Source organism: Macaca mulatta, chromosome 19 (assembly GCF_049350105.2).
Source record: "Macaca mulatta isolate MMU2019108-1 chromosome 19, T2T-MMU8v2.0, whole genome shotgun sequence".
Lineage (NCBI taxonomy): Eukaryota > Metazoa > Chordata > Mammalia > Primates > Cercopithecidae > Macaca > Macaca mulatta.
The window spans coordinates 15,011,464-15,022,382 of NC_133424.1; the positions used below are offsets into that span (position 1 = coordinate 15,011,464).

General features: G+C 56.0%; 1 protein-coding gene across 4 annotated transcripts; it reads right to left on the reverse strand.

Annotated features, from left to right (window-relative positions):
* Positions 1-77: 77 nt before the first annotated feature.
* DDX39A (DExD-box helicase 39A) lies at positions 78-10,647 on the reverse strand. 4 transcript variants are annotated; one of them, XM_015123082.3, is made up of 11 exons: positions 10,605-10,647; positions 4,326-4,537; positions 3,863-3,990; positions 2,827-2,919; positions 2,273-2,456; positions 1,499-1,617; positions 1,025-1,156; positions 820-929; positions 586-730; positions 320-467; positions 78-236 (listed from the first exon to the last, which is right to left on the reverse strand). In XM_015123082.3, exons 2-11 carry the CDS (start codon positions 4,531-4,533, stop codon positions 220-222), a joined length of 1,284 nt encoding a protein of 427 aa, XP_014978568.1. In that variant the 5' UTR covers positions 4,534-4,537; positions 10,605-10,647; the 3' UTR covers positions 78-219. The 4 variants fall into 4 exon arrangements, with proteins under 4 accessions (XP_014978568.1, XP_014978569.1, XP_077832766.1 ...); XM_015123083.3 differs by lacking the exon at positions 10,605-10,647 and adding an exon at positions 7,791-8,300; XM_077976640.1 differs by lacking the exon at positions 10,605-10,647 and adding an exon at positions 6,460-6,614 and having other exon boundaries at positions 4,326-5,775.
* Positions 10,648-10,919: the final 272 nt, after the last annotated feature.

Consider the following 10,919-nt stretch of genomic DNA (forward strand, 5'->3'; position numbering starts at 1 on the left):
GTGGTGATTCAGACGCCAGGCCCAGGGTGTCCGTCAAAGGCCGAGATGACTAAGAAACAGATGGTGTGGGAGCCAGGTTTCCGTAATAACAAGTTTATTCTCACACAATTTCTAGCTTCTCAACAGTGGCACCTGGAAAGGGGAGGTGAAGCTGCATGCGGGCGGCTCCAGGTGGGCAGCTCCGGGTGGGCGGCTCTGGACTGGTGGGGCACGTGGTGGTTACCGGCTCTGCTCAACTGTAAGACACAGGAAGCGGTGAACCAAAGGGCCGGGGTAGGAACCCTCTGCCTCAGCCCCCTGCCCTGCCCAAGGCACTTACTGTATGTGGATATGTCAATTTCCTCTGGAAGTTCTGCCACATTAACTTCAAACCGGTCCTGGACGTCATTGAGGATTTTGGCATCATTCTCGTCAGACACAAAAGTGATGGCTAGGCCTTTGGTGCCAAAGCGACCCGCCCGGGCCACCTGCAGGCAGACAGGATCAGGGTCAGGCCACAGATAACACCTCAGGACTTGAGGAAAAGCAGGGTTGGGGCCCCACCCCACCGCCAGGGGAAAGCGACATGCCCGTGAGGCCGCTCACCCGGTGCAAGTAAGTGTCCGAGTCCTCAGGCATGTCATAGTTAAAGACGATGTTGACTCGCTCGATGTCCATCCCCCGGCCAAACAGATTGGTGGCCACCAGGATCCGCCGCTGGAAATCCTTGAACTGCTGATAGCGTGACAGGCTGGGGTGCAGGAGAAACAAGTGGAGGCCGTCAGACACTGGGCTCCTGGGTGGCGCTCCCTGCAGCCTTGGCGGGTGGCTCGCACTCACCGCTCCTCCTGGGCCATGCCCCGGTGGATGGCGATGGCCGGGAAGTTCTGCTCCACGAGGAGCTGGGCCAGGGCCATGCAGCGCTGCACTGACTTGACGAAGATTATCACCTGAAGGAAGGAGTGGCGGTCAGGGACACACAGTCCGGCGGCCCAGCGACCTCCCGATGGTCCAGAGCCCCAGGACGGGCTGATGGAAGTGTCACCTGGTTAAACTCCAGCACGTCCAGGAGATCAAAGAGCTTGCGGTTCTTCTCACTGTCTTTGAGTTTGACGTAGTACTGCTGCAGGCCGTGCAGCGTGAGCTTGGTCTCGTCGTCCACAAACACCTCCATGGGCTGTGTGGGAAGGGAGGTGGGAGGGGCGGGCAGGGATCACCTCTGGGCATCTCGCCTGCCCAGAACCTTCCAGTGGGCGACTCCTTTGTGCGACGCTTCCCAGAGGGCCTCCTGCACCAGACCTCAGTAAACATCGCTCAAAACCTGGATGTAAGCTCTGGCCCGGCTCAGGTGTGGACCAAGCTTGACTCCCAGTTTGACAAGACCGAGGGGAGGAAAGGAGGCTCCGCCGGCTCCCAGCATCCCAGCATCCTCCGAGGCATGTGGGCTGTGCGGGTGTCCTGGGGCCCCAGGCTCCAGGCCCCTGGGGAAGGCCGAAGCTGCCACTCTCGCCTTACTCACATCCTGCATGAACTTCCTGCACACAGGCCGGATGTCCTTGCTCAGGGTGGCGCTGAACATCATGCACTGCTTCTCGTGTGGTGTCAGGCGGAAGATCTCCTGCACATCCCGCCGCATGTCTGGGTGGGGAGGGCAAGACATGCGTGGGCATGAGCGTCTGCCATGCAGGACCCCCACCCCAGACCAGACCCAGACCCCTCCCAACCTGTGCCAGGGAGCCAGTGGCACCGTGACGAGGGCAGAGTGAGCCGCGGGAGTGGCCAGTCCTGGTGCCTGAGGGGCTGGGGGGTGGCCAGCGAGCGCAGGCGCGGGAGGAGCTGCAATCCACTTACGCGCTGGCGCGGAGCAGCCGTGCCCGTGCGCCTCGAGACACGCTTCAGGGAGGGGAGCCTGAGGCAGAGACAGCCGCTGGGGTGAGAGCTGCAGCTGCCTCCCAGGACACAAGCCCATCTCCCACCGGCCCTGTCGAGGCTCCCTGAGGGCAGGTGGGGCCTAGAACCAACCCAACAGGTGGCAGAAGTCTCACACTCCTAGAGGTATGTGCGCGTGCCTTTACGTCCAGGAGGGACGGGGGCTTATTTGGGTCCCGTGGTCCCATTCGGCTCGGGCTCAGAAACAGCACGTCCCTCTGCCAGCAGCAGAGCTTTCCCTAAGATCACCACAGGAGCCCCGCCTGCCAGCCACCCATGTGACCCACTCAAGAGTCTTCCGCCTGCTATGGGGCCCACCTAGTCACTGACTCTCCAGCTGAGGCTGCAAGGGCAGATGACTCACCCAGCTGCTCCAGCATCTTGTCACACTCGTCCAGCACAAAGTGCTTCACATTCTTTAGGCTGAAGCTCCTGTTCCGCACGAGCGCCAGGATGCGGCCCGGGGTCCCCACCACGACATGGGGACAGTTCTTCTTCAACACTTCTTCATCCTTCTTGATGGAGAGACCCCCGAAGAACACAGACACCTATGGGGAGGAGGAGGAGGAAGCTGCTCCATGCTGATACCTGGCCCAAGGCCCCAACCAGCTCGGCCCCAGCAGCCCCTGAGGGCACCTAATACCCAACCCCAGCACCTGTGAACAGGAGGCCTCAGGGGACCAAGGCAGGCCTGAGAGCCTCCCGGGGCTCCACTCAAAGGAAGCCCCAGGCTGGGACCTGCACAGGCCCCTGGGAGCCATGCATAATTCATCAGGCTTTTAAGGAGCAAAAACCACCGCAAACCTCAAAGGCAGCTGCCCCTGCCAAGCTTGGTAAATGCTGGCTGGGCCAGAGCCGAGGCTAACAAAGCTGCAGAAACCAAGCGGCGCCTGACCAAGTCCAACCTGAGGGGCTCACCTTGACGCTGGGCATGTACTTGGAGAAGCGCTCATACTCCTTGCTGATCTGGAAGGCCAGCTCCCTCGTGTGGCACATGACCAGGACCGTCACCTGGGAAGTCGCACGAAAAAAGGGCCCTCAGGCAGTATCCTAAACCCCTCCCCCACCAGAGTCCACCCAACCCAGTCCCCCCAACATACTGCACCCAACATCATAGGCCATTTGAAGACCCGGTCCAAATGCCTCCCCCTTCTCACGGCCCTTCTCCAACCCTCACTCCCTATACCCTCCCACAGCTACTGAAACTTGTCTCCCAACACCAGGACCCGCAACGAGAAACAGAAAATGGCCCGCATAATGGTTAGACCTGGCCTGCCCAGGTGACGTGGGACCCAGCTCTTTAAGGATTTCCTGAATCTCGGCACTCAGGCGGCCCCAGCCCCGGTCTTCCCACCCATGCCACCAGACACTGGACCACACCACAGCTCTCCACGGCACCTTCATCCATCAGGATGTGCTCTGAGATAACAAGCGCACGGGCGCCAATATGAGGCCCAAAGATGTGCACCCGACCTGACTCAGGAGCAAGACACCAGAATTCACTGAAGTGTCTCCCCAAGATAGTGGCACACAAGATAAAGGGAGAAGACAGCCAGGGCCTAACAGCAAGGACAGCAGTGACAGCTGTATTCGGGGCAACCCAACCTTCATAGATGGACACTCTCTAGGTAGGTGGCACAGCAAAACAGCAGCAATACCTCTGGGGCAAGGGGCAAACTGTAGGCACTTTCCAGTTATTTTGGCTTATTGGCAATTTCTGATTTTTGTAATAACTGATTACTCTATATTTTGAGATAGAGTCTCCCTCTGTCACCCAGGCTGGAGTGCAGTGGTAGGATCATAGCACACTGCAGCCTCGACTTCCTGGCCTCACGCAATCCTCCAGCCTTGGTTTCCCAAAGCGATGGGCTAACAGGTGTGAGCCACCTCATCCAGCCCCTCTACTTCGGCCACCACAGGTAGGGTGGGGCTGGGAAGGAAGAAGCCCACCCACCTGTCCGTTAACAGGCTCAATCTGCTGTAGGGTGGCCAGCACGAAGACCGCTGTCTTGCCCATCCCAGACTTGGCTTGGCACAGGACGTCCATGCCCAGGATGGCCTGGGGAATGCACTCGTGCTGGACTGCAGGAGAAGCAGAGCGTGAGAGACGAGAACCTGGACACACCCCCGTGCAGGCTGCTCACCAGTTGACCAGGGGGCCCACAGTGAGGGCAATCAGAAAAGGCCAAGTCCGGACAAGGCCACAGACACCTGCAGGGCTAGGGTATCTGCCTGGTCAAAGCAGAGCACCCCGGTGCTGAGAGCAGCCATAGGCCCTGCTGGGCACAACTGATCCAAGGGGCGGGCAGGCCCCTCCCTCACCCACGGCACACTGGAGGCAGCACCGCTCTGGGCGGGCAGGGCTGGTCTTGTCTTGGTGAGGACCTGGGCAAGAGGATGACACCCAGAAGGCGTACCCTCAGACGGATGCTCAAAGCCACAGTCCACGATGGCCCGCAGGAGCTCCGGCTTCAGCAGAAAGTCCCGGAAGCCAGAGCTGTGGATGGAAACGTAGGATCCCTTGATGTCTTTCTTAGGGGGAGCCGGTGTGCTCTCTTGAGGAGCCTGGGGCTCTTCCTCTTCATCGTAATCCAAAAGATCATTTTCCACATCCTGTTCTGCCATGATGCTGAGAAGAGAGAGAGGCAGGGTCCCGCGAGTGGGCACAGAAGGATGATGAAGCTTCATTCAAACGGCATTCTCTACCACCTCCTTCCATAAGCCAGCCTGTCAGCTCCACCTGGGCTGCATCTCGTAGCTTCGCCCTGTCTTCACCTCCGCACCCCCAAGCCACCCTATCTCTCCCCCATGCCCCGCTTGCTACACCCACAGACAGAACACCCTCCACCTCCAAGGGCTTCCCATGGCTTGCAGAGTTAAAATCCCAACTCTCACCACAGGTCAGGCAATCCCCTTGGTTTGACCCCTGCCCACCTCATCCCACACCACCCCCAGCCTTGTTCAGCTGCTCAGACCCCTGGAACTCCTGCCCCAAGCCTTTGAACCCGGTTGTCACCACCAGCAATGCTCGGCCCCAGGTCTCTGCACAAATGCCTTCTTCTCCACACGCAAGCCTCAGCTCCAGTGAACCTCCTCGGGCTACCTAGCCCAGAGAAGCCCCCTCCCTATCACTCCGCAAGGAACCCACTGGGCTTTCATGGGGCAGGAGCCCAAAGACCCCAGGGGTAGGGCTGCCAGGATGCTGGCGGGAACTAAGTTTGCAAGAGAGCAAGCAGTATCTGCCCAGCCCCAGCTTCTCCCGCTCTCTGTGGTCTGCACAAGGGAATAATTAAGTGCTCTCATGAAAGGCCTCCTATTGGGCCTGGGCCAATAAAAATAAAGCTGAGAAGATGGAAAATGGAATTAATACAAAGTCTGCCTACCTCTTTGCTTTATTAATCTAATGCATACCAAGTGCCTGCTGGGTGCAAGGGACCCAAACATGAGGACAATTGTCTTTCATCCTCCTCCTCTACCCCAGACTCCAGTGGGGGGTGGAGCAGAGGGCTGCAGCTGATACAATTCTTCCTGAGGCTGGATGCTGAGGATCCTAAGCCACTTCTGGCCCCACTGTCACTCAATCCCAGCCCAGAAACAGCAATTCCATTCTCTCAATGGCTGTTTTTTCTCTCTCAGCATCCCTGTCCATGAGGCAGTGAATCCCATCAAGGCCCTCTGGCCAGTTCTCACCTATGCTACCATGCTGGCCCCAATGTGCTATCACCTGTTTTTTATTATTATTGAGACGGAATCTTGCTCTGTCACCCAGGCTGCAGCGCAGTGGCACCTCGGCTCACTGCAACCTCCGCCTCCAGGGTTCAAGAGATTCTCCTGCCTCAGCCTCCTGAGTAGCTGGGATTACAGGTGCTTGCCACCACGCTCAGATAATTTTTGTATTTTCAGCAGAGACAGGGTTTCACCATGTTGGTCAGGCTGGTCTCGAACTCCTGACCTCGTGATCCGCCTGCCTAGGCCTCCTAAAGTGCTGGGATTACAGGCGTGAGCCACTGCGCCTGGCCTTGTTATTATTATTTTTAATTAGAACAGCTTTACAGGCCAGGCGCGGGGGCTCACGCCTGTAATCTCAGCACTTTGAGAGACCAAGGCAGGCGGGTCACCTGAAGTCAGGAGTTCCAGACCAGCCTGACCAACATGGTGAAACCCCCATCTCTACTAAAAATACAAAAATTTAGTCAGGTGTGGTGGCAGGCGCCTATAATCCCAGCTACTCGGGAAGCTGCTGCAGAAGAATCGCTTAAACCCGGGAGGCGGAGGTTGTGATGAGCCAAAATCATGCCACCTCACTCCAGCCTAAAAAAAAAAAAAAACTTCACAGAGATATTTACACGCTATACAACTCACCACTTAAAGCAGACAATTCAGTGGTTTTTAGTGTAGAACCAACATGTGCAACCACTACCACACGTGCAATTTTAGAATACTTCATCACCTTGAAATAAAAGCTCCTGTACCCTTTACCCATCCATACCCTAAATACCCCACCCCAGCCCCGGGCAACCACTAATCTGCTTTCTGTTTCTATGGATTTGCTTGTTGTTGTGGATATTTCACATAAATGAAATCTTACAATTTGTGACATTCTGTGTCTGGCTTCTTCACTCAGCACAATGTGCTCCAGCACATCATCAGCACTCCCTTTTTTTTTCCCCCTCTTTGAGACAAGGTCTTGCTCTGTTGCCCAGACTGGAGTACAGCGGCCCAAAGCTCACTTCAACCTCTGCCTCCTAGGCTCAATCAAGCGATCTTTCCACCTCAGCCTCCCTAGTAGCAGAAGCTACAGGCACCCACCACCACTAATTTTTGTATTTGTAACAGAGATGGGGTTTCACCATGTTGCCCAGGCTGATCTCCAACTTCCGGGCTCAGGCGATCCACCCCCCTTGGCCTTCCAAAGTGCTGGGATTACAGGTGTGAGCCACCACACCCGGCCTCATTTCTTTCCATGGTCACCTAATGTTCCTTCTCATCAATATACTACATTTTGCTTAACCACTGTCAGCTGGACATGCAGAGGCCATCATCTCTTGGCTGAATTAAGCCAACAGCCTCCTCCCTGGTTTCCCTGTTGCCATCCCCCAGCCCCTCCCCAGAGCAGCCAGAAAGATCCTATCAAACTGAGTCACGGCCAGGCCCAGTGGCTCACGCTTGTAATCCCCGCACTTTGGGAGGCCGAGGCGGGCGGATCACCTAAGGTCAGGAGTCCAGGACCAGCCTGACCAACATGGTGAAACCCCGTCTCTACTAAAAATAACAAAAATTTGCCAGGTGTGGTGGCGGGCACCTGTAATTCCAGCTACCGGGGAGGCTGAGGCAGGAGAATCACTTGAACCTAGGAGGTAGAAGTTGCAGTGAGCCAAGATCACACCACTGCCCTCCGGCCTGGGCGACAGAGCAAGGCTATCTCAAAAAATTTAAAAAAAAATTTAAAAAGGCCGGGCGCGGTGGCTCAAGCCTGTAATCCCAGCACTTTGGGAGGCCGAGGCGGGCGGATCACAAGGTCAGGAGATCGAGACCACAGTGAAACCCCGTCTCTACTAAAAAAATACAAAAAATTAGCCGGGCGCGGTGGCGGGCGCCTGTAGTCCCAGCTACTCAGGAGGCTGAGGCAGGAGAATGGCGTGAACCCAGGAGGCGGAGCTTGCAGTGAGCCGAGATCGCGCCACTGCACTCCAGCCTGGGCAACAGCATGAGACTCCGTCTCAAAAAAAAAAAAAAAAAAAAAAATTAAAAAAAAAAAAAAGCCTGAGTACATCACTGCTCTGCTCAGAAAACTCAAGTTTCCACACAGCCAGCCTACCAGGCCCCTCCTGATCTGACTCCTCTATACTCAGACCTCATCTCCCCCATTGCCCCTCACTCACCGGCCTTGCTACTGTGTCTCAAACACACCTCAGCACCTTTGCACTTGCTGTTCCTGCTGTCTTGAGTCACAAATCCCCCACTTCTTTTGGGCCTCCTTTGCTCCAGAAAGGCATTTCCTTACAGCCCCAAATAAAACAGCACCGCTTCCAGTCAGCCCTGCCCTGTGAGAATAGCTAATGAGCACTCCATAGCATAGGCTGAATAAATGGAACTGGAATAAAGGCGTTCAGGCAGAGCTGAGCAGGTTTCTTTATCTGACCCTTCAAACAGGCAATCTGAAGGGGTCACTTCCCAGGCAGCAGGGAAAACATGAGCCAAGAAAGGTCAGTCCAAAAAGCACCAGAGCCTTTTGGGGTATGGAGAGTAGGACTAGCTGGCTGGCGTTGGGGCAGAAGAGAAAGCTGGAAGAGCTGGTCGGCCACAGGGCATGTTTTTTCTTTTTTTTCCTTTTTTTTTTGGAGACAGGGTCTCGCTCTGTCACCCAGGGTGGAGTGCAGTGGTGCAATCATAGCTCACTGGAGCTTCGACCTCCCAGACCCACCCAGTGAGTCTCCCACCTCAGCTTCCTGTGTAGCTGGGACTACAGGTGCATGCCACCACGCCTGGCTAATTTTTGTATTTTTAGTAGAGACAGGGTTTCACCATGTTTCCCAGGCTGGTCGTGAACTCCTGGACTCAAGCAAACCTCCTGCCTCTGCCTCCCAAAGTGCTGGGATTACAGGCATGAGCCACCCACCACGCCCAGCCTGGGCATGTGTACTTGCTAAGCAATAGGGAATTGCTAATTAGGTTGGAGCTGAGTCACTCAATCAGGATCTGCCCAAGAGTACTGTAATTTACTCCACAGATGAAGGGGGAGGTTAAGACCAACAGCAGGGAAAACCAGTCACCAAATGAAAGAGAAGTAACCAGGGTAGGGGCATGAGGTAAGGAAAGAAAGGGTGGGACATGCCACAAGACAGGAACATCCCCTGAGCAATCCATGGGTAGAGAAGAGCCACAGTCTATACCGGGCTCCACATCTAGGTGGCCAAGAGATGCTGTATTTTAAGGAAATAAAGCAAAGTTGTTTTGCTGGTGGGGAAAGAAATTTGCGGCAGGCCGGGCATGGTGCTCACTTCTGTAATCCCAGCACTTTGAGAAGCCAGGGTGGGCGGATGGCTTAAGCCCAGGAGTTCGAGACCAACCTGGACAATAAGTTGAGACCTCGTCTATACAAAAACAATTTTTTAAAAAAATTAGCTGGGTCTGGTGGCATGGGCCTGTAGTCCCAGCTACTTGGAAGGCTGTGCCGGGGAGGATCGCTTGAGCCAGGAGATCGAGGCTGCCAGTGATGGCGCCACGGCATTCCAGCCTGGGTGACAGAGGGAGACCCTTTCTCAAGAAAAATAAACATAAAAAAAGAAATTGGGGCCGGGCGTGGTGGCTCACACTTGTAATCCCAGCACTTTGGGAGGCGAAGCGGGCGTATCACTTGAGGTCAGGAATTAAGAGACAAGCCTGGCCAATATGGTGAAACCCCGTCTTTACTACAAAAACAAAAGTTAGCTGGATGTGCTTGCTTGAACCCAGGAGACAGAGGTTGCAGTGAGCGGAGATAGTGCCACTGCACTCCAGCCTGGGCGACACAGCGAGACTGTCTCAAAAAAAAAAAAAAAAAAAAGAGAGAGAGAGAGAGACAGAGAAACATAAATTGGGGCAATCTGAATCCGTTAACACACAAAACTTTCGAGAAACCGGGCTGGGCAGCATCGAAAACTCAAAACAGGATCCGGCGGGGTTTTCCCCGCCCAAAGTGGGTGGCCACGACCGCCGAGGCGCTAGAAGCGGATGAACTTGAAAGGTGACAGCAGGGAACTCACAACCCAGACACGCCACGTATACCCATTTACCCTCAAGTGTCCCCTGGCAGGCTTTCCACCCCGGAGTTTATTCCCACCTGGGGACTCCTATTTCCAAAACAAATTCTTTTTTTCTTTTTTTGAGGCAGAATCTCGCTCTGTCACCCAGGCTGGAGCGCAGTGTCGCCATCTCGGCTCACTGTAACCTCTGCCTCCCGGGTTCAAGCGATTCTCGTGCCTCAGCCCCCCGCGTAGCTAGGACTGACTACAGGCGCCCGCCACCACGCTCGGTTTTTTTTTTTTTTTTTTTTTTTTTTTTTTTTTTTAGTAGAGACGGAGTTTCACCGTGTTGGCCAGGCTCGCCTCGAACTCCTGACCTCAAGGGATCTGCCCTCCTTGGTCTCTCCCAAAGTGCTGAGATTACAAAAGCCACCGCGCCCGGCCTTCCAAAAGAAAGTCTTATGTGCCCCAAATCTCAGAACCCCGAATCCCGTAAAAAGTAGACCAAGAAGAAAGTAAACTGGGAAAAGGGTCAAGTCCCTTGGACCCAAAGAAACCCCTGAAAACTGGAAGCTCCGACTTCTCCCACCCAGGCCCCAGACCCCGGCGTCACCCCCTCGTCCCTCTCCAAATGGCCCCAGGCCGCCGTCGGGTCTATTCGGACGGACTGACGGACTCCAAGTGGGACTCGGAGCGCCGTCGGCCATGACAGCCCCTCCCAGAAGCGGGCCCCGAGCCCCGCGCGCCAACGGCCGGCCCACCCCTAGCGCATGCGCCCCGGTCCGCAACGGCCAACACACAGCGCTCTGACACACCAACCGCCCCGCCCCCCCTCGTCTCGCGACCCTTTCTCCTCCTCCCCTTAGCTCCCAACGTCTCCCCTAGTCCTCTCGCTCTCAGGTCAGACGTCCCCACACCGCTGCCCCGCGCCCGGGATCCACCGCTGCCCCGCGCCCGGGATCCGCCGCTCACCTAGCTCCCCGTTCTTCTCCGCGTGCTGCTAAGAGAGCCTTCTGACTTCGGTTTTCCGCCGGGCGCTCAGACACGAGCTGCCGCGCTTCCTGCCTCTTGCGTCGGGCTGCTGCGCTGCTCACTGGACCGCTGCCTTTTCATTCAAGAGAGGCTGAAGCAGTGATTGGGTCCTGTGGAAGGGAGCGGGAGATTATTGGCGGAGACGGGAAGAAAGAGGGCGTGCCTTACGCCTCGCGTTCATTGGTCAATCTAAAAGTAGGCGCGCCCCAGTGAGCCGACAGACTGGGGCCGGCAGCGCGTGGTCTCGTGATCTGG

Bases quoted from the DNA above. Each gene is read 5' to 3' on its own strand.
- DDX39A (XM_077976640.1), bottom strand. From the start codon at position 4,596: ATGAAGCTTCATCATCCTTCTGTGCCCACTCGCGGGACCCTGCCTCTC. The intron at 2,457-2,826 runs GTGAGCCCCTCA...TCCTCCCCATAG, and splicing joins AGTACATGCCCAGCGTCAAG to GTGTCTGTGTTCTTCGGGGG. The intron at 930-1,024 runs GTGACACTTCCA...TCCTTCCTTCAG, and splicing joins ACGTGCTGGAGTTTAACCAG to GTGATAATCTTCGTCAAGTC.